The sequence below is a fragment of the Drosophila ficusphila genome, unplaced genomic scaffold (genome assembly GCF_018152265.1).
Source record: "Drosophila ficusphila isolate 14025-0441.05 unplaced genomic scaffold, ASM1815226v1 contig_791, whole genome shotgun sequence".
In the NCBI taxonomy this organism is placed as follows: domain Eukaryota; kingdom Metazoa; phylum Arthropoda; class Insecta; order Diptera; family Drosophilidae; genus Drosophila; species Drosophila ficusphila.
This window is the reverse complement of record NW_025064737.1, coordinates 19,993,252-20,018,743: the sequence shown is the minus strand read 5'-3', so window position 1 is coordinate 20,018,743 and position 25,492 is coordinate 19,993,252. Positions and strand designations below refer to the sequence as shown.

At 45.9% G+C, this 25,492-nt stretch overlaps 7 protein-coding genes across 8 annotated transcripts; 3 read left to right on the top strand and 4 right to left on the bottom strand.

The window, feature by feature from the left end:
• Window positions 1–102: 102 nt before the first annotated feature.
• Window positions 103–9,610, bottom strand: LOC108095806 (E3 SUMO-protein ligase RanBP2). Its single transcript, XM_017197075.2, is given in 7 exon segments — window positions 103–585; window positions 645–1,643; window positions 1,710–2,487; window positions 2,546–5,616; window positions 5,674–8,487; window positions 8,490–8,646; window positions 9,256–9,610. Coding segments are annotated over 7 exon segments (8,253 nt in total). The 5' UTR covers window positions 9,328–9,610; the 3' UTR covers window positions 103–223.
• Window positions 9,611–9,699: 89 nt separating this feature from the next.
• Window positions 9,700–10,930, bottom strand: LOC108095669 (nucleoporin Nup37). The gene is made up of 3 exons (XM_017196834.2): window positions 10,702–10,930; window positions 10,232–10,640; window positions 9,700–10,169 (listed from the first exon to the last, which is right to left on the bottom strand). Exons 1-3 carry the CDS (start codon window positions 10,843–10,845, stop codon window positions 9,760–9,762), a joined length of 963 nt encoding a protein of 320 aa, XP_017052323.1. The 5' UTR covers window positions 10,846–10,930; the 3' UTR covers window positions 9,700–9,759.
• A 234-nt stretch (window positions 10,931–11,164) lies between these two features.
• LOC108095910 (40S ribosomal protein S27) lies at window positions 11,165–12,413 on the top strand. The gene is made up of 3 exons (XM_017197238.2): window positions 11,165–11,238; window positions 11,925–12,144; window positions 12,212–12,413. Exons 1-3 carry the CDS (start codon window positions 11,233–11,235, stop codon window positions 12,238–12,240), a joined length of 255 nt encoding a protein of 84 aa, XP_017052727.1. The 5' UTR covers window positions 11,165–11,232; the 3' UTR covers window positions 12,241–12,413.
• Window positions 12,414–12,745: 332 nt separating this feature from the next.
• On the top strand, window positions 12,746–15,052 carry LOC108095907 (protein bag-of-marbles). The gene is made up of 3 exons (XM_017197235.2): window positions 12,746–13,636; window positions 13,707–14,077; window positions 14,139–15,052. Exons 1-3 carry the CDS (start codon window positions 13,185–13,187, stop codon window positions 14,627–14,629), a joined length of 1,314 nt encoding a protein of 437 aa, XP_017052724.1. The 5' UTR covers window positions 12,746–13,184; the 3' UTR covers window positions 14,630–15,052.
• A 12-nt stretch (window positions 15,053–15,064) lies between these two features.
• LOC108095908 (protein takeout) lies at window positions 15,065–16,087 on the bottom strand. 2 transcript variants are annotated; one of them, XM_017197237.2, is made up of 4 exons: window positions 15,978–16,087; window positions 15,684–15,921; window positions 15,455–15,594; window positions 15,065–15,382 (listed from the first exon to the last, which is right to left on the bottom strand). In XM_017197237.2, the coding sequence occupies exons 1-4, from the start codon at window positions 16,051–16,053 to the stop codon at window positions 15,078–15,080; spliced, it is 759 nt and encodes a 252-aa protein (XP_017052726.1). In that variant the 5' UTR covers window positions 16,054–16,087; the 3' UTR covers window positions 15,065–15,077. The 2 variants fall into 2 exon arrangements, with proteins under 2 accessions (XP_017052726.1, XP_017052725.1); XM_017197236.2 differs by having other exon boundaries at window positions 15,065–15,594.
• A 590-nt stretch (window positions 16,088–16,677) lies between these two features.
• Window positions 16,678–20,711, bottom strand: LOC108095673. The gene is made up of 8 exons (XM_017196841.2): window positions 20,560–20,711; window positions 20,255–20,492; window positions 19,871–20,116; window positions 19,613–19,813; window positions 17,892–17,968; window positions 17,579–17,819; window positions 17,379–17,518; window positions 16,678–17,314 (listed from the first exon to the last, which is right to left on the bottom strand). The coding sequence occupies exons 1-8, from the start codon at window positions 20,624–20,626 to the stop codon at window positions 17,010–17,012; spliced, it is 1,515 nt and encodes a 504-aa protein (XP_017052330.2). The 5' UTR covers window positions 20,627–20,711; the 3' UTR covers window positions 16,678–17,009.
• Window positions 20,712–22,709: 1,998 nt separating this feature from the next.
• On the top strand, window positions 22,710–24,823 carry LOC108095994 (nucleotide exchange factor Sil1). The gene is made up of 2 exons (XM_017197338.2): window positions 22,710–22,960; window positions 23,025–24,823. Exons 1-2 carry the CDS (start codon window positions 22,825–22,827, stop codon window positions 24,167–24,169), a joined length of 1,281 nt encoding a protein of 426 aa, XP_017052827.1. The 5' UTR covers window positions 22,710–22,824; the 3' UTR covers window positions 24,170–24,823.
• Window positions 24,824–25,492: the final 669 nt, after the last annotated feature.

Sequence of the window (25,492 nt, the reverse complement as noted above, 5' to 3'; positions counted from 1 at the left end):
ATATATCGTATTTATTAAAAAATTTCTTTTTTAAAACTATATGACAAATAACTTAAAGAAAAAAAGATTTCAAAACTTTTCCCGCCAATATAAAACATCTAATCTTTATCAAAGTTTTATTATTATGAAAACTGTGAATTTTCAACAATTTTCGATACTTTTTTGACAGACTATCTTATAAACTCAGTTGTAAGCATGCTACATAAATTAAGTTCCAGTTTCCTTATGAGCTGTCCTGCTTCTCCGTCGTGTCGTCGTTCTCCTCGTCCTCATGATCGCTCTCCAAGGCTTTTGCGCGTTCTATGCAGGAGTTGACCTTCTCAAGGAACTTTTGGGCTGTTTCCTCCTTGCCAAACCGACAGGCCAGACGTTCCAGCACGCCCTCAGTAGCCACCTTGCCTTCCGCGTCGACGGCGTAGTTGTACCCGGCCCACAAAAAGCTCTTCTTCTGTTCGTTCATGTAGTCCATCTGCAGGGAGCCGGAGATTTTCATGTTAAGCACCAGCTTGTGGATCTGCTCCTGCCGCATGACCAATCGGAATGTCTGCAGCTCCGGGTGCTCCAGCACCTTTATCTCGCCCACGCCTTTTTAATTAAATGTTAAATAATATTCTCACTTAAATGCAGTTTTGCCATTAACTTACCTCTCTCTTTCCACTGTTTGGTGTCCGGGTCGTATCGATATAGCTTCGCCCGCTCGCCATATAGCTTAGTCTCGTTTTCCTCTCCCGTAGTTACCACAACCTCATCCGGCAGCTCCACAATGGGATCGTAATGTGGATCGTAGGCGTCATCGTTCGCGCCGTCTTCATCATCATCGCCACCTTCTCCCGCACCAGATTCGTTTTTGCCGGTCTGTGGCGAAGACTGGAAGTTCTTGAAGGCGTTTTGGTGCGTCAGATTGTAAAAGCCGCCGCCGCTACCGCTGGACTTGTTAAATCCCGGGCTACTATTGCTTGTATTGCCCACTAAATCAGCAAAAGTGCTACCGACAAAATTGGTAAACGTGTTCGCCACCGGTTGAGCTGGTTCTGTTTCCTTCTTGTCCTTGGTTTCTTCTACGGAACTTGTGGTTTTGTTTGCGTCTGCTTCCTTTCCTGGGGCTGCCTGCTTGGCTATATCAACGAATGAGATGGCCGATTCCTTTTGTCCAAAAAGTGGCGCACCAGTAGCCGCACCACTGCCGAACACAAAGCTTCCGGTTGATGCTCCTCCGAAAACGTTGGAGGTACCACCGAAAACGGATTTTGTTGCATCCTGACTTGCTGGTGCCTGAGGCTCGACTTTGAGACTTCTTAAAGCGTTGGAACCAGCGAAAATAGTTGGCGTTCCACCAAAGATGGACTTCGGTGCGTCTTTGCTATCTGATGACTGCAACTCAACATTGGAGGCTCCGAAAGGATTTGCGCTTCCCAGCCCGGATCCGCTGAATCCACCAAATATGGATTTGGGTGCCTCTGCTGCTGCTGGCTGGGACTCGACTTTGGCGCCACCGAAAATTGACTTGGCTGAATCATCATTCTGATTTTGGTTTGACAAGCCGCTACCAAAAATAGACCCCAGAACGTTGCCTTGGTTTCCGCTGGAGATTGATTTCTGCAAATTAGCCAATGGTGAAGCAGTTTGTCCGGACTGTGACTTATCTGAAGCAGAAGTGAAAAATATTTGGTTAAGGTTATCTCACAAAAGGAAGGTAGATTTAAACTTACCCGTGCCACCGAATAGGAATGCCGAGCTGGGTGGTTTGCTTCCGTCCGACACGGAGAAATTACCTAAGCTGGTTATGGAGTTATTGGCTGTACCCAGCGAACTGGCTTTGAATATCGAAGTGCCAGAGGTTTGGAAATTGATTGGAGCAACAGAAGTTGGAGGGATGACAGTGGGCTGCGGAAGAGTCAGGATGGGGAGAGTCATTGGTAGAGGTGGGTTAACATCATTCGCGGAGGGGCTTGAAGATGATGTTTTGCCAAAATCGAACTGGTCCGGATCGCAGCCTCTGCAGTTGGCCCCGTCTACATGGTCCTGGAGAAGATTATCTGACGAACTCTTCGTCTCGGCTACCGCCGATGTGGTACCAGTAATAGTGGATGTGGCCGAAGAGTCCGTGCCATCTTCTATAGCTGTAGCCGTGCCATCCACTGCACTTTTGACAGCATTCATAAACTGTTGGGCTACTTCCTGGTTCTTGAAGCGAAGAGTAAACCGATCCAAAACACTCTCTCCCTCGCTGAAGTCGTGAACGGCAAACATCCACGCCGATTCGTTCTTCGGCTTGTACAACACACTCGAGTTGAGCACATGATTAAGACAGATCTTGAACACCTGCTCTCGCCGCATAACTACGCGCAGATTCTTGGTCTGTCTATGTCGTAGAATCTTAACATCGCCCAAACCACGCTCTTTCCATTCGCCCTCAGAAAGGCGATACAGCTTGGCCTTGTGCACGTAAAGCAGTTCCTCGTCCTCCTCGCCTGTTTTTACATCAACCTAAAAAAAAATCGAATTGTGTTTTAAATATGATTTTATTTGGTAGTGATTATCTTACCTTTTCGGGCAATGGGATCACCGGTGCAAAGTAAGCGTTGTTCTCCTCCTCCTCGTGGTGATCGCTATCTTCACCTTCGTTAGTCCCCGGACTCTTTGGCTGCTGTTGAGCGGGTTTTGGCATGGAGAAGGTAAAGCTGCTAGAACCAATCGCGGCAAGCGGTGCTGCAGATCCCGGTACAACTGGAGGAGCAAAGTTGAAGGTGGCGGAGCCGAACACCTGGCTGCTCTTGGTGCCTACATCGGTAGCCGAATCCTTGTTGCTAACCGAGGACGCAGGTGCTCCAAAACCAAAGGTAAACTTGGTGGTGGCGGGTAGGGAAAGTCCCGTTCCAAGTGAGTTATCTTTCTTTGGCACAGTATCATCCTTTGGTGATTCACAGGCGCTGCAGTAAAGCGACTCTCCGGGGTTGTTTACGTAGCAAGCGGAGCACGACCAGCTGCCTACCTTGGGCTTGAATGCGTCCCCAAACCCAGAAGTTTTGGAAGGCTTTTCGAATCCAACAGCTTGGATCGAAGAAGCTGCGGCAGGAGCTGAAGCCGAGGCGGTCACAGCTGCAACCACGGGCTTCTCTTTGATCTCTTCCTTGGGTTGTGAAACTCCTGAGAAACTAAATGTGGTGGTTGGTAGTGCCGCTGGCTGATATCCGAAAGAGAACTTGTTAGAGGAGCTGGTGGTAAGGTTCAGGGCATTGCTTTGGTCCAAGCCTGATTGCTTGGGTGGCACAGTGGCATCTTTAGGCTCCTGGCAGGCCAAGCAGTAGAGCTGGTCCTGGCCATTGCTGGTGTAGCAGGCTGTGCAGTTCCAGCTGCCAGCCTTGGGCTTAAAGGCATCCCCAAAGCCCTTGGTTGGCTTTTCTTTCGCCTTATCCTTTTCTTCGCCGATAGTTGGGACGTCGTCCTGATTTTTTGGTTCCTTTTCCATACTCTGTTGAGCCTTTTGCACCACAGTAAGAAAGTCTTTGCAGATCTCGGGCGTCTTAAAACGTACGGCCAGCAAGGCAGTCTCCAATTCCTCATCCGAGTAATCCTGACACGCCCAAGTGACGGCCGCCTTGATGTTCAGTGATTCCGTGAATTTGGTTTCGGGAGAAAGTCGCTGATTGCAGCACAACTTGTGAACCTGCTCGCGCCGCATCAGCAGCCGCACTTGGTTGGGATCGGAGCGATTGCGAAGGACCTTCATGTTTCCTAGGCCGCGTTCCTTCCACTCATTGGACTCCTTGTCCCAACGCATGAGCTTGGCCCGGTGCTCGAAGAGGACTTCCTCGTTTTCCTCTCCGGTGACCACTTCCACCAGGTCCGGCAGGGCGATTACCGGCGCGAACTGAGCTGTGGGCACGTAGTCCTCCTCTGCGTCCGAGGGCACGGATTTGTTTAGTTGTGATTGCTGTTGCGTCTGATTTTGCAATGTGTTTTCCTTGATCAATGCTGTGGTAAAGAGCGTGCTGTTATTGCTGCCGCTGCCCACAACAGAAACGCCTCCGAAGGAGAGATTTCCAAAGGGAGAGGCTGTGGTTCCTGTGCCAAATCCTGGTGTGGTGCCATTTCCGGAGAAGCTAAAGTTGGCAAACGGCGCGGCAGCTGAAGGCGCAGATGTTGTAGGAGCAGCACCAACCGATGATAATCCTCCAAAAAGTGACTTGGCCACCGCAGCCACCGGAGCCGCCGGAGTAGGATCAGACTTGAAGGGTTTCATCTGCTCCTGAGGCTTGCTTAACAGCGAACTTGGGGCCGGCGTGCTAGTCACAAAGCTCTTTGGTAGACTGGTCTTCGGAACCTCCTCTGGTTTCACCGTCGTTTTTTCCGTAGGTTTCACCTTTTCAGACTTTGCCGCCTCGCTTGCATTTGTAAAGGCAACCCTAAACTCCTCGGCAATTTCCGCGGTCTTAAAGCGCACCAAAAATTTCTCAAGCGTGACCTGCTCATCCGCAAAGTCATTGGCTGCCCAAACGAACGATTTCTTCTCCTTGTCCTGACTGGCAGTAGCTATGTTCATATCCGCAGAGATTTTATGATTGGCGCACACCTTATGCGTCTGATCGCGCCGCATTAAAACACGCGAGACGCCAGTGGTTTTGTCGCACAGAATCTTTATCAAGCCGATGCCACGCTCCTTCCACTCCTTGTCGACAAATCGAAAGAGTTTAGATCGGTTGCTAAACTTGACCTCCTCGTCCTCCTCACCGGTCCGCACTTCAACTTCGTCGGGCAGTGGAATGATGGCTTGGAAATCAGGCCGAGCATCGTAATCGTCCGCTGAGTGGTCAACTGTCGCACTTTTATTTAGTTCACTAGCTCCGCTTTGGTTCAGCTCCTCGGCCTCCCGTTCCTGCTCCTTCTGTTTATCAGCTGCAGCTTTAGCGACTTGGGACTTGAAAGAGAAGGGACTGTCTGAAGAGTTTGTGCCGAAATTAAAGCTGAAAGGTCCCGCTGCTGCAACCGGTGGCGGTGCCTGTTGTTCCGGAGCCGGCACCAAACTTGGCTTGATATGCTGTGCCGGAATTGTCACACTTAGAGTTGGCTGAACACTGGCACTCGTTGGCTTCGGCAACGGATCGGAGCTGGTAATGACGACATTAGCAGGCGGTTCCTTTTCCACCGGTTGGTTGTTCAGCGCCCGGTTGAACAATGCTGGAACACTAGGGGCTGGCGCAGAAGAAGCCACTTGGGGTATCTGAATTGGAGGGGGACCAGCAGCTGACAGAGCAGCTCCAACCAGTGGGCCAGGGGCAGCCACAGGAGCTGGAGGAGCAGCAGCAACACCAGAAGGAACTGGAGCTGACGGAACACCTAAGGGCTTGCCCTGCGGCATCTGAATGGGTGAAGTACCGAAACCGGGCGTGGGTGTATTGAAGAAACTTGATCCCACTCCTGCTGTGGGTAGTGCAGCCGCTGTCTTTTGCTCCAGAATATTTAAAGGAGCCGGCACCGGAGCTGTCTGAGGTGGAGGCGGTATCAGACTTGGAGGCGGCTGGGTGAAGTTGCCCAAGGCGTCGATGTATGGTGCTACCGAAGGCCCTGTCGGCGGAGGAAACATGCTGGGCAATCCGAAATTGGGATTACGAGGACCTAGGGAAGGTAAAGCATTACAAAAATATCTATGTTAAATTGAAAAATAAGTCTTACCAAACATATTGGGGGTTGGAATCGATCCAGGAGCTGGCGGAGTTCGCAAGAATTGGGCCTGAGCTTGTGCAGCGTAGTAGTTGTACATCTGGTTTTGGTTGAACATGGGACTGCCATAGGCTCCCGGCAAAAAGCGATCTTGTGCGCCTGCGGGCGTGTTTGGTACTCCATTGAAGAAGGCAGGATTGGTTCCACCATATGGATTTGGCACCACCTGATGTACTGCCGCTTGCTGTTGTTGTTGTTGTTGCTGCTGCTGCTGGTGTTCCGCAAGGGTATCCTCGATGATGAAGAAGTCGTCCAAACCCAAAGCTGTTGCAGGATCCACGTCCTGGGTCGGTGTGTCTCGACTGCTGATCTTGATCTTCTTGAGCAGTTCCTCCAACCCAGTGAACTTATCGGTGAGGTTTTTGATTTCCTGACGCATGGCTTCCATTCCCGAGCTCACATCGTCCTTAAGCACGCAGAGCGACTTGCTGATCTGCTTGACAGTTTGTTCCAACTCCTGACTCGGCTGGGCCACAACAATTGGAGTCACTGGAACAGATTCCAACTGGCGGCGTGATCGGTTAGCTAAAATGAAGTCGTCCTCTGCATCCTCGTAGGTAGAGGAATTATTGTGCGCATCGGGACTGGCATAGATTTCATCGATGCTACTGCGATTCTGCTGGCTTCGACGCAGTTCCCGCTGAATAATCGAGCTGAGTGGGTGGACAACGTCATTCCGGAGCAACTGCTGCGTCTGCTGCAGGCACTCCTGTCTCCGCTCTGAGAAACGAGCGCGTGACACACGCGGCGTCTTTACGGAATCCTCAAGTAGACGGTACGCCTCCGCTTGCATATAAGAGGCCATGGGCAAGTTCAGTCCTCTCACTTCTTCTACGAACTGCTCATACTGGCCCGCCTTGAACATTTTCCCGCTGAAATAGGTGACTGCGTGCTCGGCCAGCCCTTGCAGCTCCTGCCACGCTGCTGTCGAGCCAGCTGATCCATACTTAAAGACGCGCACAAATGGATCCAATTGCTGTGTCTGTTGGCGACGCAGCATGGAAAATCCTTGCCGATAGAGGGTGTCGATGCGCGCCTCCAGAGAAGCCCGGTCAGTGCGCGACTGCAGGATCTTTCCCAACTGGAAGACAATGATGGAGTCCGCTTTGGGTCCATTCACCCCGCGCACCGCCTCCAGTCCAACTTGCAGTTGTGCTCGCTGTTCGGCTCGATTGCCTTCTGGAGTCAACTGGTTCTTGTGCAGCCGCAGCACAAGATCCCACCAGTTGTTCTGCTCAGAGGCGGCCAGTTGCCCCAGGAGATTGGCATACGGCATCATGTGCGGACGAGTGGCGGCGTTGCGATTACCCATGTTTGAGCTGTCGTACGCTTCTCGCTGCAGCTGCAATCTCCGCCGAGTCTGAATAACAGTGGCATAAAGATAGAGATCCACATCCACCTGGCTGATGGAGTCGTGCCCGCAGTAGTTTAGGCTCTGCTTCACATCGCGCCGGAAAGCATCGTAAAAGAGCACGCGTGGCGCCTCTCCGAGATTGTCGGGTTCTGTGCCCAGCGCTAGGTAGACATGTTGCGACAAGGACAAAGGTGGCAGCAACAGTGCCTGCTGCTCAAAGGTCTCGATCTCCGCCAGATTGGGCCACTCGAAAACGGGCAAGTGCAGACGTGGGTGGCGCACTAGATGCGAGGACTGATCCCTTAGCTTGTGCTCGGCGTGGGTGAAGAGCTGTTGGTAGAGCTGCCGGCGCCAGTCCTTGTCCGAACAATGCTGGTGAGCGCAGGACAGCAGCTCCTCGGAGTCTGCAAACAATCCGGGAAGAGGCTGGGATTGGTTATCATTGAAGTTGTTGTTCTCCTTCTGGCTGTCATTGTCCGTTCGCGTCCGTTCCAGGCATCCCAGTAAAGTGCGTCCCAGTTGCGAGCATCGGAAGGAGCCCTGCTGCCGCCACAGCTTCAAAAGCTGCTTCTGCTCCGCATCGCAATGCTTCATCCAGTGGTGCGACTCTTCAAGTGGTTGCAACTGGTAGCCAAGGAGTAAAAGCGGCAGTGCCGAACGCAGCGTGCTTTTCCACTTATTCTTGTTTCCGAGCAGCTCCCGTTTAAAAATCAGCCCCACCGCGTGGAGTAACAGCTGGCCGGTATAGTGTTCGGCGCAGGACTGATGCAGTTCCCGCTGCGTGGCATCGCCCGATCGCTCTACAACATTGCTGAACTTGTGCAGGTATTGATCGAGCCGAAACAGCTGGTTGCTGCTGTCCGCCAGGCCACTGCCCGTCTCCAAGCTGAGCTGCATGAGGCGATCAAGGGCGAGCAGCGCCAGCTCCCAGAAGCGCCAGTTCTTCTTCACATCCTTGGCCACTTCCATTTTCGTGAGCAGCAGCCAGACCGTATCGTACCATTCGCTTGATTGACTTGTGCAGCAATTGCTCTCCAGTTCAGCTTTGAAGGCATAGTTAAAGGCCTGATCAAATTTCTTTTTCTCCACATAGCTTCGCAGCAGGCGCACACGAACATTCACATCCTGGGGTCGTGCCTGCAGCTCCTTGTGCATCAGCAACTCCAGGGTGTTTTCCGCCCCACTGCTATCTGCTGTCCCGTTGCTCTCCTGGAGATTAACCCGCATTCGCAGGGCGAAGATTAATTCGGTGTCGCCCAAATCCTCGCCGGCAGCCAAATCCAGCCAGTACTTGGCGCGTTCCGCGTTGAAGAGGCTCTTCTCGTTCATCAGCAGTTCACAGGCATCCTTGATTACATCCGACTGTCGTGGACTTAGCTGGATGCTGCGCTGTAAGTGCATCAAGGCTTTTGCAGTTCGGGAGTCTTCTGCTGCCTGTAGCAAAGGGCAATCAGCTTGTGGGCCGCCGCATCGTCCTTGACCCTAAGATAGCTGTTCAGATACTCGGCGGCCTTCGGATACTCCTGGATTCTGACGTAGAGACGGGCTACCGCCATGCCCTTGATGTCGCGCTTGAAACAAAGATTTAAACAATTAATCAACAGTGAGCCTCCTGCAATTATAATTGATTTTCTCGGTGTTATTAGAACACAGATAAGACTTTAAAATAAAAAAAATTTCTTTGACTTATTCTAAACAGTCTTAAAAATTTGAACAAAAATTGCACCTGTTTATAGATAAACCCAATCTCCTATAACTATTTTATATTTTTATTACTAACAAAAAAATATAGAAGCATTATGGTGTATAATATATGTAATATATGCAACTGTCCCACATATAAAGTATCCACTGTAGATGTAAATTGAAATAAGCGGCTGTTCGCCTTCCACATAACCTCACATTTCTATTTTGATTTACCCAGAGCACAACAAAACCTTGGGGCTGAGAGAAAATGTATTTATTGGGCAAATATACGAAATGCAGACGTCGGAAGAAAAGCGCGCAATTTCCTTTTCGTTTGCAAATACTTCAACCAAAGTGACGCCGACTCACACACAGACACTCACGCACGGGCGCCGCACGCACACAAAGGCGCGCTTTCCAATGGCGGCGCCGTCGATTTCGCAACTGATTTTTCCTTTTCGGAAATTCCGATGCACGTTGAGGGATCTATTTACCTCATTTCCCGGCGGCAGTTTTCCCAGCAACTTGTGAACTTGCTCGTCCACTTCTTTCCGCGTGGTGAACATTTCTTTGCTGTTTAAAAACGATTTTTTTTTCGCAATGAACTCGACCTAGCTAAAATGTGCTTCGCGCTCGATTCTTCTTCACTCGACATCCGATCGACGCATATATTTCGAAAGGTAACGTTCCACTGCTGGAAAATTAACGTTCTCCGGCTTGGTAATCCTAAATGTAACACGCCGCTCTACTTTGCGGTGCAGATTCAACCGTATATATCGCTAAATCTGTGCAAAAACTTTGGAAGCGAAGGCGGCCAACAAAAAATGCAACACCGGGACTGTCTGTTGGTATTAGAGATGGGTAAAGACTTGCAATAATATCGATACATTTATTTTGGTATTTTATTTTGCAAATTCTGAACATCAGGAAAAATACAATTTTTAAATTTTTTAATAAATACATAACGAGTTTTTTTTATTCTTATTGTGTTACAAGCTTTAATTCATTTGCACCTTCCAAAAGAGTAGTTTCCTATCAGAGACCGCGCTGATGTACGGCAATCGCTGGTGCCAAGCCATTCCACCGAAGGTTTTCAGGGATGCCTCAAGTAATGGAACCGTGGACTTGGCTGCAAACACCTTAAGAGTAAGGCCAATGATCATGGCAATGACCATCTCTGAGCTCCCCGGTGCAAATCGAACGACTCGGCCGCAGTCCTCATGGACCTGCTTGACATCGGCGGGCACAAAGGGTCTGTTCAAATCCCAGGTGATCACATCTCCGCCGGCCAAAGAGGTGATAAATAGCTTGTTGCTTTGGGCCCAATCTGCGGACATGAGGGGAAATTTGGGAGACTCCACGGAGATGACCGTCTGCTTGCTTCTCACGTTGTACAGATGGATGATGCCTGCAATGAGATTCCTTAGTGATGACGAATGATTATGATTAGGAGCAAAGACGAAATCCCACCTCTTTTCTCTGCTACCAGCACCTTGTGGGGATCATCAGGGTGACTTTTGATGGACATCCCGGCGGATGACAGGCCGAAAGTTATTACGTTTTCCCCAGCTCCTGTTATGGTCCAAAATCGGCAGGTAAAGTCATCGCTTACCGAGGCCAAGAGCTCGCCCTCGCAAACCCAGGAAACGTCGTTCACATAGTCTCCATGACCACGGAGCAACTGAACCGTATTGAACTGGCCCAGATCAGTTCGCATTATACTCAGAAGGTTGCCCTGGGCAGCACATAACATTACATTGTTAGGCGTGCAGTTTAGTGAAGTGTCCGGAGAAAACGCCAAGGCACTGACGCTCCGGTGATCTTTATCGCCGATATCCAAGTCCTGCAGATGATTGTAACCGAACTCGCCGCTCTCCTCCTACGGTAGACGGGTGAATTAAGGCACTTTTATTCAAAACTTTAAAGATCAATTGACTTGCCGGCAATCCCACGAGTATCAAACTCAAGCTTTTTTTGAGTGCCACTGCAATAAGATTGTACGCAAAGTCATTTGTACAGATTTCATAACAGTAGATGGCTTCGCTAAGTTGGATAGTGTGATCGGGTTCTGTTCCTGGTCGCATTTTTCTGTTTCTTTTGTTTCTGTTTTATTTCGGAATGAATGCGAAAAAGTGCCGGCGCCAAAAAATGTTTATTTCAGTATGACCGCACAGAAGTATCGTTTATTTTTAGACTGAAGTTTTTTTTTTACATTTTATTTTAATCTGTAAAAAAAAATAAGTTTTCAATTAATCATTAAGTTTTATTGCGAATAAACAAAATGATAATTAAATATATTTTAACAGATTTTATTTGTTAAATTGAATTATACCAAGGCCAGGGCTGAAAAGATCCATCAGCAGAGTTGCCACCGACCAGCTGTTTGACCTTTTTTAGGGCATTCTCGGCTAAGTTAAGTTGGCTGCGATTTACCCCACTTCCTTTTCCGTGTTAGCTGTGAAAGAAAAAACATGCCGGTGGGTGCTAAATTGCCTTAAAATGGATTTTAAACACATAAAACCCGACCGAATGTCGAGTAAAAGCGGGTGGGAATCGCCGCCGTAGTGTATAGTGTACATGGAGCTAGTGTTGGCCTTCAGAAACGGTCTGAAATGGTCCTAAAACAAATGTCTGGCCCGCTCCCATGAGTGTGTGTGGTTGATTGGCGGCCACGCATGGCGTGCGCCTGTGAAATTGCAAACAGTTGTGAAATGAATTTATAAACTTGATGGCAATTGTATCAAGTTGAAGGGATTCCTTTTTAATGCTGGAGAAATTCGCGGAAGGGTTTGCACATAACCTAGAAGACGCATTGGCAAATTTGTGTTGTTGCCTGGAGTCTGTGTTCTGTAGTTGTTGATACACCGGGAAAAAATGTGATTAGATGGCCTCTTTATATATCCTTACAAAACAAAACGGATAACACCGATTTCTTTTTAATATTTTTTGTTATCAATATGTGGCGGTTTGTTCTGATCTTAAAGATCGAAGCTAATTATTCGTACATTACTTTTTAAAGATTTAATAAAGTGTCGTTCTGTTATGTTTTGGTGACTATCTTCCTTCCGGGTTTTTCGCCGCCAAGTACTATCTAAATGCTTTACAGACATATTAAAAATTATAAAATATTTAATGATCTGCGTACTAATTGCCCAATTTCCAGCTAGCAAAAGATCTTCTGCACCCTCTGCCCGCTGAGGAGAAGCGCAAGCACAAGCTGAAGCGCCTGGTCCAGCACCCCAACTCGTACTTCATGGACGTGAAGTGCCCCGGCTGCTACAGGATCACCACCGTCTTCAGCCACGCCCAGGGCGTCGTTGTCTGCGCTGGATGCGCAACCATTCTGTGCCAGCCAACTGGAGGACGCGCCAAGCTGACAGAAGGTAAAGTCAAACTATCAATAACGCTGTGTTCCTCCCAATTAACGAAATAATGTTATCTTTCTTGCAGGCTGCTCCTTCCGCAGGAAGCCACAGTAAAATGGGACTTGCGATGAACCACAAATTATTAATTTTTTAATAAAACCTATAAAACGTAAAGAAACCACTGAACCCATCCGAACGAAAGCTTGTAATTCAATTGCGGTCCTTGGTTCATTGTGCTTTGTGAATTAAAGAATTAACGATCTTGTGGTTGGCTACGTGAAAAAACAGCTCTTGTCGTATTTGTTTGTAGAATGTGGATAATTGCTAGAAGAATATAAAGCAACTTAATCTGTTCGATTTCCCAGTTCAATGTAACCCATATGGAAACTGTTGCTATCGAGAAATTGTACGTTAGGGTTAATGGACCCTTCTGTGCCGCAAAAAACTTCAGGAATTTTTCACTAGTTATGCTTAGATCTAACAATTAATGGAATTCAAGATAATAAATAATGTTTCATAGGCGTTAAAATGAAGATTTTGAACGCATTTCATAATTGTCGTCCGCTGGATTGGTCGTTTTGCTTCAAGTATTTAAAGAACTTTAAATAGTTGCACTCGCATATTCCTTTTTCGCGCCAAATCCTTGTTATGCTCAACTCTAGATATATAAATAAACGGGTGCTATCACATTAATCTGTTAAAAATTGAAATCCGCGCTATAAAAAAAGTGTCATATATATTGGGTAATGCTTTCCAACACTTGGTAATCAGTTTTCGAACCACACAATGTAGAATATACGTAGGCTTGGGTATGCGCTAACCAAAGTTACTCGATGGAGTTGCCAGACCGTTTGTCCATCCAGCAATCTTAGATTTTGACCAATGGTAAAAGGTGGAAAAACCAGCTTCCCTAAAGCTTATAAGCAAAATCACCTAAAAATTGACTGAACTGCCCCCACCCCTTCAATTAAACTCCAGACAGCGTGGCGTCGCGCGTTTTTTTGAACTAAAAAAATTTGCAGCAGACAGAGTGACTTCAGTGCTTGTGATTTTGTAAGATGTTCAGCGCTAACTCAATGGATTTTTCGAGCAACGATGAACGGCAGCTGAATAACAACTTAAGGGAGATGCAGCAGAAGTTGTCGCACCTGCTGGACTCCAACGAAAATCTGGCCGAGACGGCTTCTTCCTCGGTCTCCGAGGACTGGAGCCTCCAAAAGGAGCCGCCATGTGTTCTGACCGAAGTACAACGAAATTTGGCTGTTCTCAAATTGGACGACAACGCGCCACGCTTCGAGTTCCACGGCTTGGGATGCGTGCAACAGTTTACGAAGCGCATTTGCAAGTCGGGATGGTTTGGTGCTCCTCCTAAGAAACACTTGGTTTGTGGCCAAAAACAGGAGCAACTGCAGCGGGAGAACATATGGAACAAGCGCGAGGTCGAAAAAGAAATTAGTGAGCATGACATCTCCGTCGAAAAGCTGCGTTCGGTTGGTCTGCACGGCAACTGGTGAGTGGTATTCTAAAAACGAAAGCCTCCATATAAGGTATGTTGTAAAATTTTCATTTTTAAACCACAGCCTGGAGCACAATGGCGTGTTGCGTCTGATGGATCTGTTCAGGTCCATTCACGATCACCTTATCGCCGATTTGAGCTTTTCGCGCCAAAACTCAATGCCCTCGGACTACCAGTTCGAAATGCCTGTTAAGCACCCGATGCCCAAGAGCCTGAATATTCGCTACCAACTGCAGGTGATGTGCACCAAAGTAGAGCGATTCCTGGGCCAACAGCGTCGCTGCCTGGAGACGAATAGCACGTTCGACTACGAGAAGTACACCGAGTGCGACAAGCTGATCAAGGGCTCTACATCCTATCTGCATTCCTTCACCCAATTCATGAGCTTGGAAATGCGCCACCGAGGCGGGGTGTTTGTGAACGAAACATGCAAGTGTAAGTGCCATGGCTTATTAGACCATCCAGTTATATTCTAAGATACATACTCCCTTAATAGCCAATGCCCAGCGCTTGGAGAATTTGCTGCTGGGCCTGCGCGAGTGGCTCAAGGCCTGCCACCTCAGCGTGCACGTCTTCAACTGGGCAATGGACCTGGAGCACCGCTACTCGGCTGCCATGACCGAAAACCACCGGTTGCTGAACGAGCGGGCCATTCTCTTGGCCGCTGCGGAGAAGAAGGCTTCGAAGCCACGTAAATTCAGCCCAGAAGAGATGCGCATAGCCGAGGCCTACCAACTGGTAGACTTGGTCGTCTGTGTTGCCGAGCAGGAAGAGTTCCTCAACGCTCTGCTCGCCAACCCGGACACCTACTTCCCCCCAGAAGTTGTGGCCATTTGCGGACCCCGCAAGTTCCCCGGTTTAGACTACAGTGAGGATCTGGACTCGACGGAGGAGTCCTGGGAGGCAGAGGAGTCCGAGAGTGGAGAGGAGTTGGCGTCATCGCCACCACGACGCTACGGACGCGAATTTCTGCGCTTCAGAAGCTAAACCGACAAAACACTTGTTAAAATTTTCAACGGAACAACAAATATGTTTTTTAGAAGAGGAGTTTGTAAAAAAAATAATTTACAAATTACAAGCTTCAATATCATTTGTACAATCTTGCCAAAAATGTTTTTCAAGGGAAATTTGAAGTACAAAACCTTTTTGTACAATTCAAAGAGCCAAGATCAAAACGAAACTGTATTGGTGATAATATTTTAACATTTATTTGTCTAGCCAAAAATGAAGCTATTATACATTACACAATATTTTATATGTAAACTTTTGAAATAATCTTACAATGCCTGAATTTATATTGCAACTATGTACATTTAATTTGTATGAGGAACTTACCAGTGAATTGTTTGCTTTGCGTTTGTGTTTATAAAGTCAAATAAATATTCACATATCAGTTTTAACTAAACAAAATCGGAAAGTCTTTGTACTAAGGGGCTTAGGCAAGGAAGAGCTGCTCCAGCGGCAGTTTGCCGAAGATCCTGTCCAGCACTGCCTTGGCTATCAGAGCGAAGGCCTCCCCGATGCCCGGCTTCAGTTCGGTGAAGATGTCCTGCCAGTTCTCGTTGATGAGCACGTGCATGTTCTCACTCAGGTCCTTCTGGCCGTTGAAGAGGTTCTCCAGGTGGTAGGTGACATGGGCGGGATCAATGTCGACCTTAATGTCAACCACCTCGGCGAAAGTTTGGTGATCGCCCTTCGACACTCGCCGGAATTTGATCAGAGCTCGCACTTTGGTTTTCACTGTGGGATTTATGTTATATATGCTATTAAGATTAAGTTGCATTATGAAGCGAAATAGAAGGCGATACTTACTCAATTTGATCTCGGCGTTGCCCTTGCCTGTAATTGGCAGAATGAGGACTCTGCCATCAACGGAGTAGGGTCCTTTGACTACAATCTCGGGCACACTCATGACCAGTTCAATGGGATGGCCGAGGTCGCTCTTGAATCCGCTGTTAAAATATACAATATATGGAACAATATAAAATATAATAATATCATATGTATAATATATGTATATATATGCAATCAATAATCTTACCTCACTCGCTTCGCAACCGCCTGCTGGAGACCCAAGAGGTCCACTTCGTGGAAGCTGAGGTCAATGTTGACCGGACTGTGGGGGTTGCGGGCAATCTTGAACTTCTTGATGTGCAGCGGATCCAGGGGGATCAGGCCCAGCTGCTTGATGCCGCTCTGGGCATAGTTCCTCAGCACATAGTTCACCCCGTTCACCAGGCACTGCTCGTCCGTAATGGCGCACTTCTCGATTCCCGAGGCTGCGGTTGAGGGGTTTAAGGCGGATATATGATAAGGAAAAGGAGGCCCAACTCACGTAAATCGGAGGCGTGTCCAGGAACCGAAATGAGCGCACAGCCGAAAAGCAGGACGAGGGCGGGAATTAGCTCCATATTTGACGTCGGCGAACACAATTGAATACTGATCCATTAGTCTCGGATGAGACCACTTATATAGTCCATTTCGTCAATTGAACATTCCGAGTGCGGGCTAAGTGTATCATGTTTTTGTTGCCGTAAACCGCTTTTGCGTCTCCGCCTGACAAAATTTGACTTTAGACCGTCACCACGCTCCCCCCTGAGTCAGTTAAATGGATGATAAACCAAACCGGCTGTTAAAGCCGGCGAATTTACTTTACGATTCCCTTTAATGAACCCCCAATTTGAACTTAAACCCGTTGAGTTCCAGTCGCTCTGGCAAGCCATCGACCCCGCGAATTGAAACCCATCTCTCCTAATCACGTTTTGCTTGCACTTCGCCCGGTATATTTATGCAAATTGAATTGGCCTTCCCAAAATCGGACATTTATTCCTGAGCGCTATTGACACATTAAAATTGTTTCTAATTAATGGCTAAGAGGCGCCAATACAGCTTGTTATCAGAAAGTTCGACTTGGAAAGTCAAGAACCCTTTAACGTAACCACTTTTTTAGGCGAAAATATAGATGCTCCAGATAACACATACTTTCAGGCGGCCTTGATCACTTGTCTAGATCAAACCCATAAATAACTACAACATTTTAATTAGTTAACACGTGTTTTAATTCTATTACATTCAACCACAATACTCTGCTATTTGAATATGATTTATCTCCAGACAAGATCGCTTTATGCTGTATAAAATATGCACACTTTGTTGCCACTCGATTTCGTTCTATTAACAGAAGACTCCGCTTAGATTGTTTGATAGTAGTTTAGTGCTTTCCTACTTAATGTAATTGGACTTAGGACCCTCATTAAACCTTATGGTAATTGCTAGCGTTAGAACTTATATCTGTCAGTACACAAACGACCTGAGCTGGAGTTCGAGAGGAATATCAACACAGGGGATGTACCCGTTAAGAGGCGTACTACTCCCCGGCAAAAAACTTGGCGTACGGCAGCTTGGAGAAGACGCCCTTCACGACTCCCAGATAAAGTTCGCTGAAAGCCCGGTCGATCGCCGAAGCCGTCTCTTTGTAAATGGCCTCCGAGTTCTCGTTCAGAAAGACGTTCATGTTGTCGCCCAGTGCCTTGTCTCCGTTGAAGAGGTTCGTGAAGTGGTAGTGGTTGGACTCCGGCTTCATTGTGAACTTCAAATCGGTGACATCCAAGTAGGTCTCCCCGTTCTTCTCCAGCGGCTTGCCCCAAAAGCTGACGATAACTTTGATGTTAGCTGGGAAGGATTTCGGATGAACAAAGTCATTGGTTTTCAGTGGAAACATTAATTATTATCTTACCCATTGTCATGTTACTTATGCCAGTTCCACTAATTGGTAATATGAGTACCTTACCCTGAATGGTATAAGGACCAATGAGAGAAATAGTTTTTGTGACAAGTCTCACTTCGTGCTTCGTGGTGAGATCTTTGCCAAATCCCCTTATAAGGAATCAAATTAGTTATAAATATTTTTTGTGAAATAGTTATTGAGGTACTTACTTTACTTTTACGACCCTTTGATCCTTGATGCCATAAAGCAAGTTATCGGTGAAAGTAAGACTTATGCCCACGGCACTGCTGCTTTCTCCCTGACTGATAATCATCTTGTCCACTTTGAGGGGATCCAAGGATTTTAGATTCAAGCCGGGTTCCTCCTCCGAAGATCTCTGGCTGAACAGAGTGTTACAAAGTTTTATGATGCACTCGCCATCTCCGTATTTGCAGGGTTTCGGATCATCGGCTGTTTAAAAAAGAAAGGTCCCTTCGATATTGAGAATCCCAAATGGAATATCTCAGGTTAATCCAATCTTACGAAAAATCGCTTGCACCGACACAAAAAGGCAAAAGGCGACTGCCAACGCGATTCTGAACATCTTTACTGGTCTATAACTGAAAGTAACTGATTGTGAAAGGGTATTTTCTCTACTATTTATAGTAGCCCACTAAGTGCTCCTCAAATAGAGTCTAATAGCGAACTTTGATTTTGCTTTTATCTATAGCGCAAACTGTCTGCTGTCAATTTGAGATCTCACCTCTAAATCGTCATATATAATATAGAAAGAAAAGCTGATACAATTTGATGATTGTGTATATTATGTAAAATAAAGTTAGTCACATTTTTAGTTGTGATCTCAATTGATCCAACAATTTTCCCCAACACGAATCAATGAACTTCGGCAGAGAGTGAAAATTTTTAAAAATTGGTAAGCTTTTCAGGTCTGAATACTATAATATTTCAAGCAGTGTGGAGCAAAGTCTTCCAGAGCAAAAATGATTTTAGTAATAGCTGTCGTTACATTGTCTCGCAAAAGTGGTCCGCAAATACAAGCCGTTGCTGTAGGAAATCTTTTCACAGAACTGACTCAGCTAATAAGTGTATCAGACAGATTACTCCTACCCAATTAAAACCCTGTGATTGCGAGGGTAACGAAGGTGGTAGCAACTACTCCGATACAAAAATTAAGTTCGGCGTGTGCAACTTTTTACAAAAGGGCCGGTTCCAAATATAGCCGAAATAAGTTGCAAAAACCACAGAGTCATCGTGACCAGAATCAGAATCAGAATCAGAGTCGGAGAAAAAGGTGGAGCACCAGAACAGGTCCTAAACTTCAGTTAACTTAATGGCCCAACGCCCCGAATTAAAGCCCAGCCTCCGGAGAACAAAAGCGAGCTGTTCCACTCGATTTCGATGCAGTTGATTGACTCGTGGAAGATTTTCCCTGACCCAAGGCCAACTGGGTGTCCGATTTGCAGGGATGGGATTGCAGGTTTACCGTTGGATACTCTTGAAATTGGTAAGGTGAACCGAGATGAAATCGAGAGGGAATCAGGTTTGCTACGAGGGGAGATGGATTTACTTATGGTCATAATATGTCATAAAATCAGTTTTAAATTATAACGATTGATAGGTCTTTGTTATTATTTTCTAACAATTTCGTAAGCCTTACAGTTTGCTATTATTTTCAAACAAGTTCTTTGCCAAGTTCGTATTTTAAGCTTCCAAAATATAAACTACTCTGTGACGTAAATTTAAATTGGTTAAATAAAAACTATCTAATTTAAAACCCATTAAGCGACTTCTTTTGAAGACCCAAAAAGTGGTTTTTCAAAGGCTGCATTGGCTTCTTCCTGTATAAACAAAGTGTTAATAAGAAAAGTTTTAAGTATTTCCATTAAATATTTTGAAAATGTAGGAGACTATAATGTGCTACAATGCCGGCTGCGTTAGTGAGTCCAACGACAATGTATTTATCATGCAAATCGCAATCAAACGTTCAATCACGTGAGTTGCCTGCCGATTTCTGGCCAAAAAAAAAACTGTGTGCGCCAGTTGTGCGGAAATGCCGAGATCTACGCTTGATTTAACAATAGAATCACAACCAGTTTTCGTATTATGTTTGTTTATTCTACAGTTTAAAGCTTAGCTTAGCAGATACGATGATATGTCAATGGCCGGAATGCAACGTCCGAGGTGCGTGAAATGCTGGTGAGGAAATACTCGTACACTTAGCCTAATGCTGGGCGACTAGTGCTCAGTTCTCCAGGAAAAGGTCCTCGTAGGCGAACCGCTTGAACAGCTGCGTCAGGATGCTCTTCATGATCTCCGCGATGGCCAGGTGGATGGAGGGATGCAGCTCGTTCCACACCTCTGTCCAGTTGTCGTTGAGGAACTGGTTCAGGTTGGTTCCCAGCGCCTGGTCTCCGTTGAAGAGGTTCGCCAGCTTGATGTTCATCCTGGTGGATCGCAAATACTTAAAGAAGAAGTTCTTCGAAGGATGGTATTCCACTTACTTCTGAGGTTCCACGAGCACCTTGAGCTTGTCCACACTCAGGAAGGTGCGTCCATCACGCTGCTGGGTGCCCGGCTTGAACTTCACCGAGAACTTGGGATTGTGCAGGACGATCTCGGCATCGCCGTCGCCGCGGATGGGCAGGATCAGGATGCGTCCGTCGGCCACGTACTTGCCCTTCATTGTGATCTTGGGGAACGATCCGTACATCTCGAACTTGCTGGTGGCGGGATCTGGGCCAAAGCCACTGAAAGGATTTCCAAAAGGATAAGTTTTCATTCACAACAGATGGTTAACACGGATATGAATCGTTTGAAATCCTTTTAAATATTTTTAAAATTCTTTTCTTAATTAAAATTAAATTGTTTATTCACTGTTTACTTACACAGCCCTATCGAACTTTACTCCCGACAGACCCTCCACATTCACATCCCTGAAGTTGAGCTTGAGGTTCAGCGATCCCGAGCGTCCGTCGGAGATGTCGAAGCGCTTGATCAGGAAGGGTTCCACCTGGGGAAATCCCACGGCAGGATAGCCGGTCCTGGCGTGTTGCTTGATCAGCGTGTGGGAAACGCTGATGATGCAGCTGGTGTCGCCGTGGTGACAGCGGGGAATCTCGGGCGCTGCAAGGATAATTCGCGCAGGTCATTAGCACACCACGAGAGGGCACATCCTGCTCGAAGGACTCACGGAAGTTGGAGGCACCGCTGGCCAGACAGAAGAACAGGGCCACGGAGCCCAGTTGGAGCAACATCATGATGAGAATCGAACTGATTATGGGGGATATAGGAAGGCACTACGAAATTCACCCGTCCGATAATTTGGCGAACGCACGACCAGGTTCAATGGCAAACTGTAAATTGGCTCTGGACAGAACCAACGGCGGCATTTATAAAATTTCTGATCGGCCAGAACGAGGGAGCCAAGTGGCCGACAACCAGTACACTTCATAGTTTATTCATTCCTGACCTGTCTTGGCCGTTGTTTTTGTTGCTGCCCGCCTGATTGGTGGCTATTTTTATTTATTCGTATATTTCTTACGTTTTGTGGCTCGGCTTCTCCTCATCATGATCGTCGCAGCCACCCCTAGACAGAAATCGCAGCAACAATATTATTAATTAATATTATTAGCATGTGCCCGGTTTCGCGAGAACAGCAACAAATAACAATAAACAATAACAATGGCAGCAGACAAAAGCCAGCGAAAAATCAAAAGTGATTCTATAATTTTAATGCTCGGCCAGTCAGCAAGTTTTCGGCCGTCTCCCTTTCCTACAATGCATTATAATTTCGACTATTTCGGCTTTTTGTACTTTTTATTGACTCCATCTCTGTCAAATAGAATCTACGCTTTATTCGCAATTATAATGAAGTGCAAATACTAATTCGTACCTACAGGCGGTGGTATAATATGTATATTAACCATCTCAAGTTTGCTTTGAGATCACCACCTGGGACTTAGAACTTTTGGGGATTTCCTAATTGTGTTTGACTTACTATATGCTAAATGGTTGTGCAATTTGGAAGAGAATTCCAATAAAGTATTTAACAGATATACATAGGTCAAGGTTGGGACAGTTAAAAATGAACCTCTGACTTCAACAATCGAAATAATTGAAATTAATGTACTGAAGTAAACTTCACCAGAGTTAATCCTTATAATTTGTTAGAAATTTAAGCTACAGTTTTAAAGTATAGAAAACCTCTGGAATTTCCGGACCCAACATCTCAGTTTCGAACATAAAGCAATTAAACAACATCGGACATAACAGACGACATCAAACAGGTTCCAACGGCACTCATAATGAATTCACCGGTTAAAAGTTGCCACGAGATGGCTTCACTTTCAAACTATTTTGACAGGCGGCGTTTGGAACGGGCCAAGTGAATTTAATTTGCCAAATTCTAGTTAAAGGCTTCTGGCGTTCGTCATCGGCAATTAGCATATTCGAAGTGATTGCTTTATATACTATAGTATGCGATTGGCATGGAACCGGCATTTTGTTTATTTACCCATCCAATTGGCGCCAGGTGAGTCCACATATTTTGCTTTGGGCGATTTTGATTTGTTTGCTTAGCCAATTCCTAGACGCTGTCGTAGACATCGGGATTACAACGTTTTTGGAGGCGCCAAGAAATGATAAGAAAAATAAAATATGCTGTTCTATGAATTAATTTGCATCTTAGTATCTGTTATGTTTGACTCATCTGACGTAAACATGAATCAGCCAATTAACCAAATATTTGTAAGTTTTGTAAATAATAAACAACTAGTCGATCTATTTTGCATAGCTATGGAAAGCTTGTGAATGACTGTTACTTTTTAAATATTGAGGAATATTTAATGAATTTGGGAAACTTTCTGGTATTCTGGTTTAAATGGACTTTGTTTGTTCTGGTTCTAAATGCAAATTTCCTGCACTGTTTTTGTTTTTAAAAACTATATTAGCATAGGGCTTTCTAGAAGATTGTCGAAACGAGTTCTTGAATTTCTAAAAACGCACTATGAGTTTCTTAGTATCAAACAAATCCAGCTAATGGAAGATTTATGATATCATTGCTCGGAACAGTAAATTTAATAAACATAACTCTTTTGTTGTATGCAATAACTACTTACGTTTTGCAAATAATTGTTCCTTAAGTGACCTTACTTGAATTAATAACCAATTTTAGGTTGGATTTTAATGAGAGAAACTTTAAACTATGATAATCGGAAAGCTGATAACATGATATTTAAAATCTAACCGCTTTAACTGGTTCCCGAATCACAAGTTCTCACTGGAACTAATTCCAATTTGTGCCTAGGTGTGGTATAATTCAGAGATCTGCCTACGGGCACATTGCCAACCACATCCACATCAGTCTCAAAGTTGAATTTAAAAACTCACGAAATTATTCGATTCCTGGTTGAAATAAGAAACTACCTAAGTCTGGAGCCAAGTCAGGTGAAGCAACATGCATGCGAAGCAGGTACTAGTCTGTTTGGCCAGTGTCCTGGTCCTGGGAAGCCTGCAAGTAATAGCGGCATCGGAAACTGAAAACAAAACAGGTGAATTCGTGGCCACCAAGGAATGGCAGGTGATTGCGGAAGGTAACGGCTAACTGGGTGCACCTTATCGATGACGTGTTACAAATGTTGGAATTCTTTACTTCAGGACAAGCTATTCCAAAAGGTCTTCATGTGCGCATTAATCTGCAAACCGGACTGAAGGAGGCCAAACTTCTGGACGAGAATGAACGTGGCACGGCGCTACAAAGTCAACCGGAAGATCAAAAGGATCAGGATGAAAATGAACCCCTGGCCTTAGACTTTAAACCAGATATAATTGAGGAGTCTATTCGACGAGTGAAGGAAAAAAAGAAGAGCTACGCGGAATTGCGAAAGGCCTACAAGGAATTCCAGAAGAACTTTCGCACAGACGGAGAACTGATCATCCAGTTGATTGATCAGTACCGGAATTTCAGCAAAACACCGCTGGAATCAGAGATGCGCTCTAAGCTTGATTGTTTAGAGAACTTGGAGTATCTGCTGCATCAGATAGACAATGCCCTGATGTTTATTGATAATGGAGGATTGGATGACGTGCTATTGCCCATTGTGGTGAACGATACCAATATCTCCTTGAGGGTTTCTGCCATGCGCGTTTTGGGCTCGTTGGCGAGCAACAATCCCAAGGCTCAGATCAAGGTGTTCGAAAAGAACTTTGGATCGCATTTGGCTCAGATTCTGACAAGCTCTGGAAATGCTGGTGAGATCTCCGCCGCGTTGCACGCTTTCGGGGCGCTTCTTCGGAAGTTTCCGCTTGCTCAGCAGCGAGTGCTCTCTACGTCTGGTACCCAGGCTCTGATCAAGGTGTTGCGTAGTCCAGAAGTGGAGCTGCGGAGCAAAGCCAAGGCTGTAACCCTCATAAGTGACCTAGTCCTGGAAAAACGATCTGTACTGGAGGCAAGTAAGGATGCGCCTGAAGCCGCCTCCACGATGGCTCAATATGTGCTTCTGGAGTTCGAGCCCTGGCTGCAATCACAGGGCTACTGCCCAGCATTGGACAGTGTCCTTGCCAAGGACTTCTTGCATCTCTTAGAGCAACCAGAGGTGGTGGAACAGTTTGCCACTGCCTTGGATACCACCCAGGATCTCTGCATTGCATCCTGGTCGCAAAGCTCGAGTCTCAGGCATGCCCTGTTAACCATTCGTAATCGATATGCCAACAGCAAGGATGAATACCGATTGGAGGTGTCCCAAGTCCTGTCCAAACTGTGCGAGAGATTGTTTAACAAGCCCAAACACACCGAACTGTAATCCTAGCTAATATTATTTAAAAAAGTCTTAATTTAAGCTGAGTGTGAATGTAATTCATGGCCAAACAATAGATCAGAAATATTCAGGTTAAGTCAATATATTATAATAACTAAGTTGCCAAGTACTTGTGATGCGAAAATAATGCTCCCCCTGGGGAAAGTGTATACTTTGTCATTAGTTTAAGTACGCACTTTACCTTTCTGCTGCAAGTTAGAGGATTCTATAAGAACACTTAATTTATTTGTTTTTGAGACTGGAGAATAATTAAGCCAACACTAAACTAGGATTTTCGGCAATAAAACCTTAACAAACAAAAACCTTAAATTATTTAGCTTTATTTTAAACAAATTCTGATAGATAATTTTAATATAACTGTCGTTTTATTTGTAAATAATTTTCAAAGCTTGTTAATACTTTTCCTTAACTACTTTTTTTCACAGGCAAGAGCACCACCTTAGATTGCCAGAAAATCGTTGGAGATTTGCTAAATCAAAAAGAAGAACTATTTATTATTTTTAAGGCATAAAACCATTTACACTTTTAAAGTTAAATAATTTTTTCGGACATTCCTTGTATAGTCCCATTTTGACACAACTATTTACATGACTTGTTAATTTTTAAAAATAAAACTACGACTGCTATCAGAAAAAGAAACACACTTTCAATGTAGAAATCGCATTAGGAATTTCTACCCCCTGAAAACTGTAGACCCATTTAAAGCCCGATAAGGCGGGCATAATCGACCAGGCCATAAAGTAAGTCAAAAGAGTCGGAAGGAAAGCAAAAACCAAGCATGGAAAGCATGTCCCAAAAAACTCCTCAAAGTTTGTGGGTAAAGGAAGCCAAAGGAACAAAGAAAGCCAGGCACGAAACTGTACAGGAAGAGAAAGGTATTCTGGAGCGGGAGAGTGCAATTATGTGTCGGCTACGTCCAGCGCGGGAATTACAGCAATTAACGGCAGTCACATGCAAATGCAATGTCACCGGAGCTTAGTCACGAAGGAGCCAGACGGATAGAACGGAAGGGCGGCGGGCTAGAAGGGAGTCAACGGTAAGCCGGCTAGGACGCCGCCTTGGTTCCCATGACGACTCCGCGCAATGTAAACAGAGAGAGGCCCCAAAGAGAGCGCTCCACAGAGAGAGTGCAAAAGGGTTGTAAAGCCGGCTCAGTGGAGCGCAACAAAGGCACAAGTGAAATAACGAGTGGAAGGAGAGCGAGTGCCAGAGAGGCACTACCTCCTGGTCTGGAATCCACTCATCAATTTCCAGCTGGGGCGCGTGCGCAGTGGCAGCAAGCTATTTTTGTTGTTGTTGTCATGGCAC

What these genes read in the sequence shown, in the direction of transcription:
- LOC108095908 (XM_017197236.2), bottom strand. Translation starts at nt 16,053, where the DNA reads ATGGAGCTAATTCCCGCCCTCGTCCTGCTTTTCGGCTGTGCGCTCATT. An exon ending in TGGACACGCCTCCGATTTAC is followed by an intron (nt 15,922 to 15,977) that starts GTGAGTTGGGCC and finishes CCTCAACCGCAG; the next exon opens with CCTCGGGAATCGAGAAGTGC. An exon ending in GCGGTTGCGAAGCGAGTGAG is followed by an intron (nt 15,595 to 15,683) that starts GTAAGATTATTG and finishes ATATTTTAACAG; the next exon opens with CGGATTCAAGAGCGACCTCG.
- LOC108095673 (XM_017196841.2), bottom strand. Translation starts at nt 20,626, where the DNA reads ATGATGTTGCTCCAACTGGGCTCCGTGGCCCTGTTCTTCTGTCTGGCC. An exon ending in CAGCGGTGCCTCCAACTTCC is followed by an intron (nt 20,493 to 20,559) that starts GTGAGTCCTTCG and finishes TTATCCTTGCAG; the next exon opens with CGCCCGAGATTCCCCGCTGT. An exon ending in CAAAGGGTCGTAAAAGTAAA is followed by an intron (nt 17,519 to 17,578) that starts GTAAGTACCTCA and finishes ATTCCTTATAAG; the next exon opens with GGGATTTGGCAAAGATCTCA.
- LOC108095910 (XM_017197238.2), top strand. An exon ending in ACGCGCCAAGCTGACAGAAG is followed by an intron (nt 12,145 to 12,211) that starts GTAAAGTCAAAC and finishes TCTTTCTTGCAG; the next exon opens with GCTGCTCCTTCCGCAGGAAG.
- LOC108095669 (XM_017196834.2), bottom strand. Translation starts at nt 10,845, where the DNA reads ATGCGACCAGGAACAGAACCCGATCACACTATCCAACTTAGCGAAGCC. An exon ending in TGATACTCGTGGGATTGCCG is followed by an intron (nt 10,641 to 10,701) that starts GCAAGTCAATTG and finishes CGTCTACCGTAG; the next exon opens with GAGGAGAGCGGCGAGTTCGG. An exon ending in GCTGGTAGCAGAGAAAAGAG is followed by an intron (nt 10,170 to 10,231) that starts GTGGGATTTCGT and finishes ATCTCATTGCAG; the next exon opens with GCATCATCCATCTGTACAAC.
- LOC108095994 (XM_017197338.2), top strand. Translation starts at nt 22,825, where the DNA reads ATGCATGCGAAGCAGGTACTAGTCTGTTTGGCCAGTGTCCTGGTCCTG. An exon ending in ATGGCAGGTGATTGCGGAAG is followed by an intron (nt 22,961 to 23,024) that starts GTAACGGCTAAC and finishes TCTTTACTTCAG; the next exon opens with GACAAGCTATTCCAAAAGGT.
- LOC108095907 (XM_017197235.2), top strand. Translation starts at nt 13,185, where the DNA reads ATGTTCAGCGCTAACTCAATGGATTTTTCGAGCAACGATGAACGGCAG. An exon ending in GTTGGTCTGCACGGCAACTG is followed by an intron (nt 13,637 to 13,706) that starts GTGAGTGGTATT and finishes TTTAAACCACAG; the next exon opens with CCTGGAGCACAATGGCGTGT. An exon ending in TGTGAACGAAACATGCAAGT is followed by an intron (nt 14,078 to 14,138) that starts GTAAGTGCCATG and finishes CTCCCTTAATAG; the next exon opens with CCAATGCCCAGCGCTTGGAG.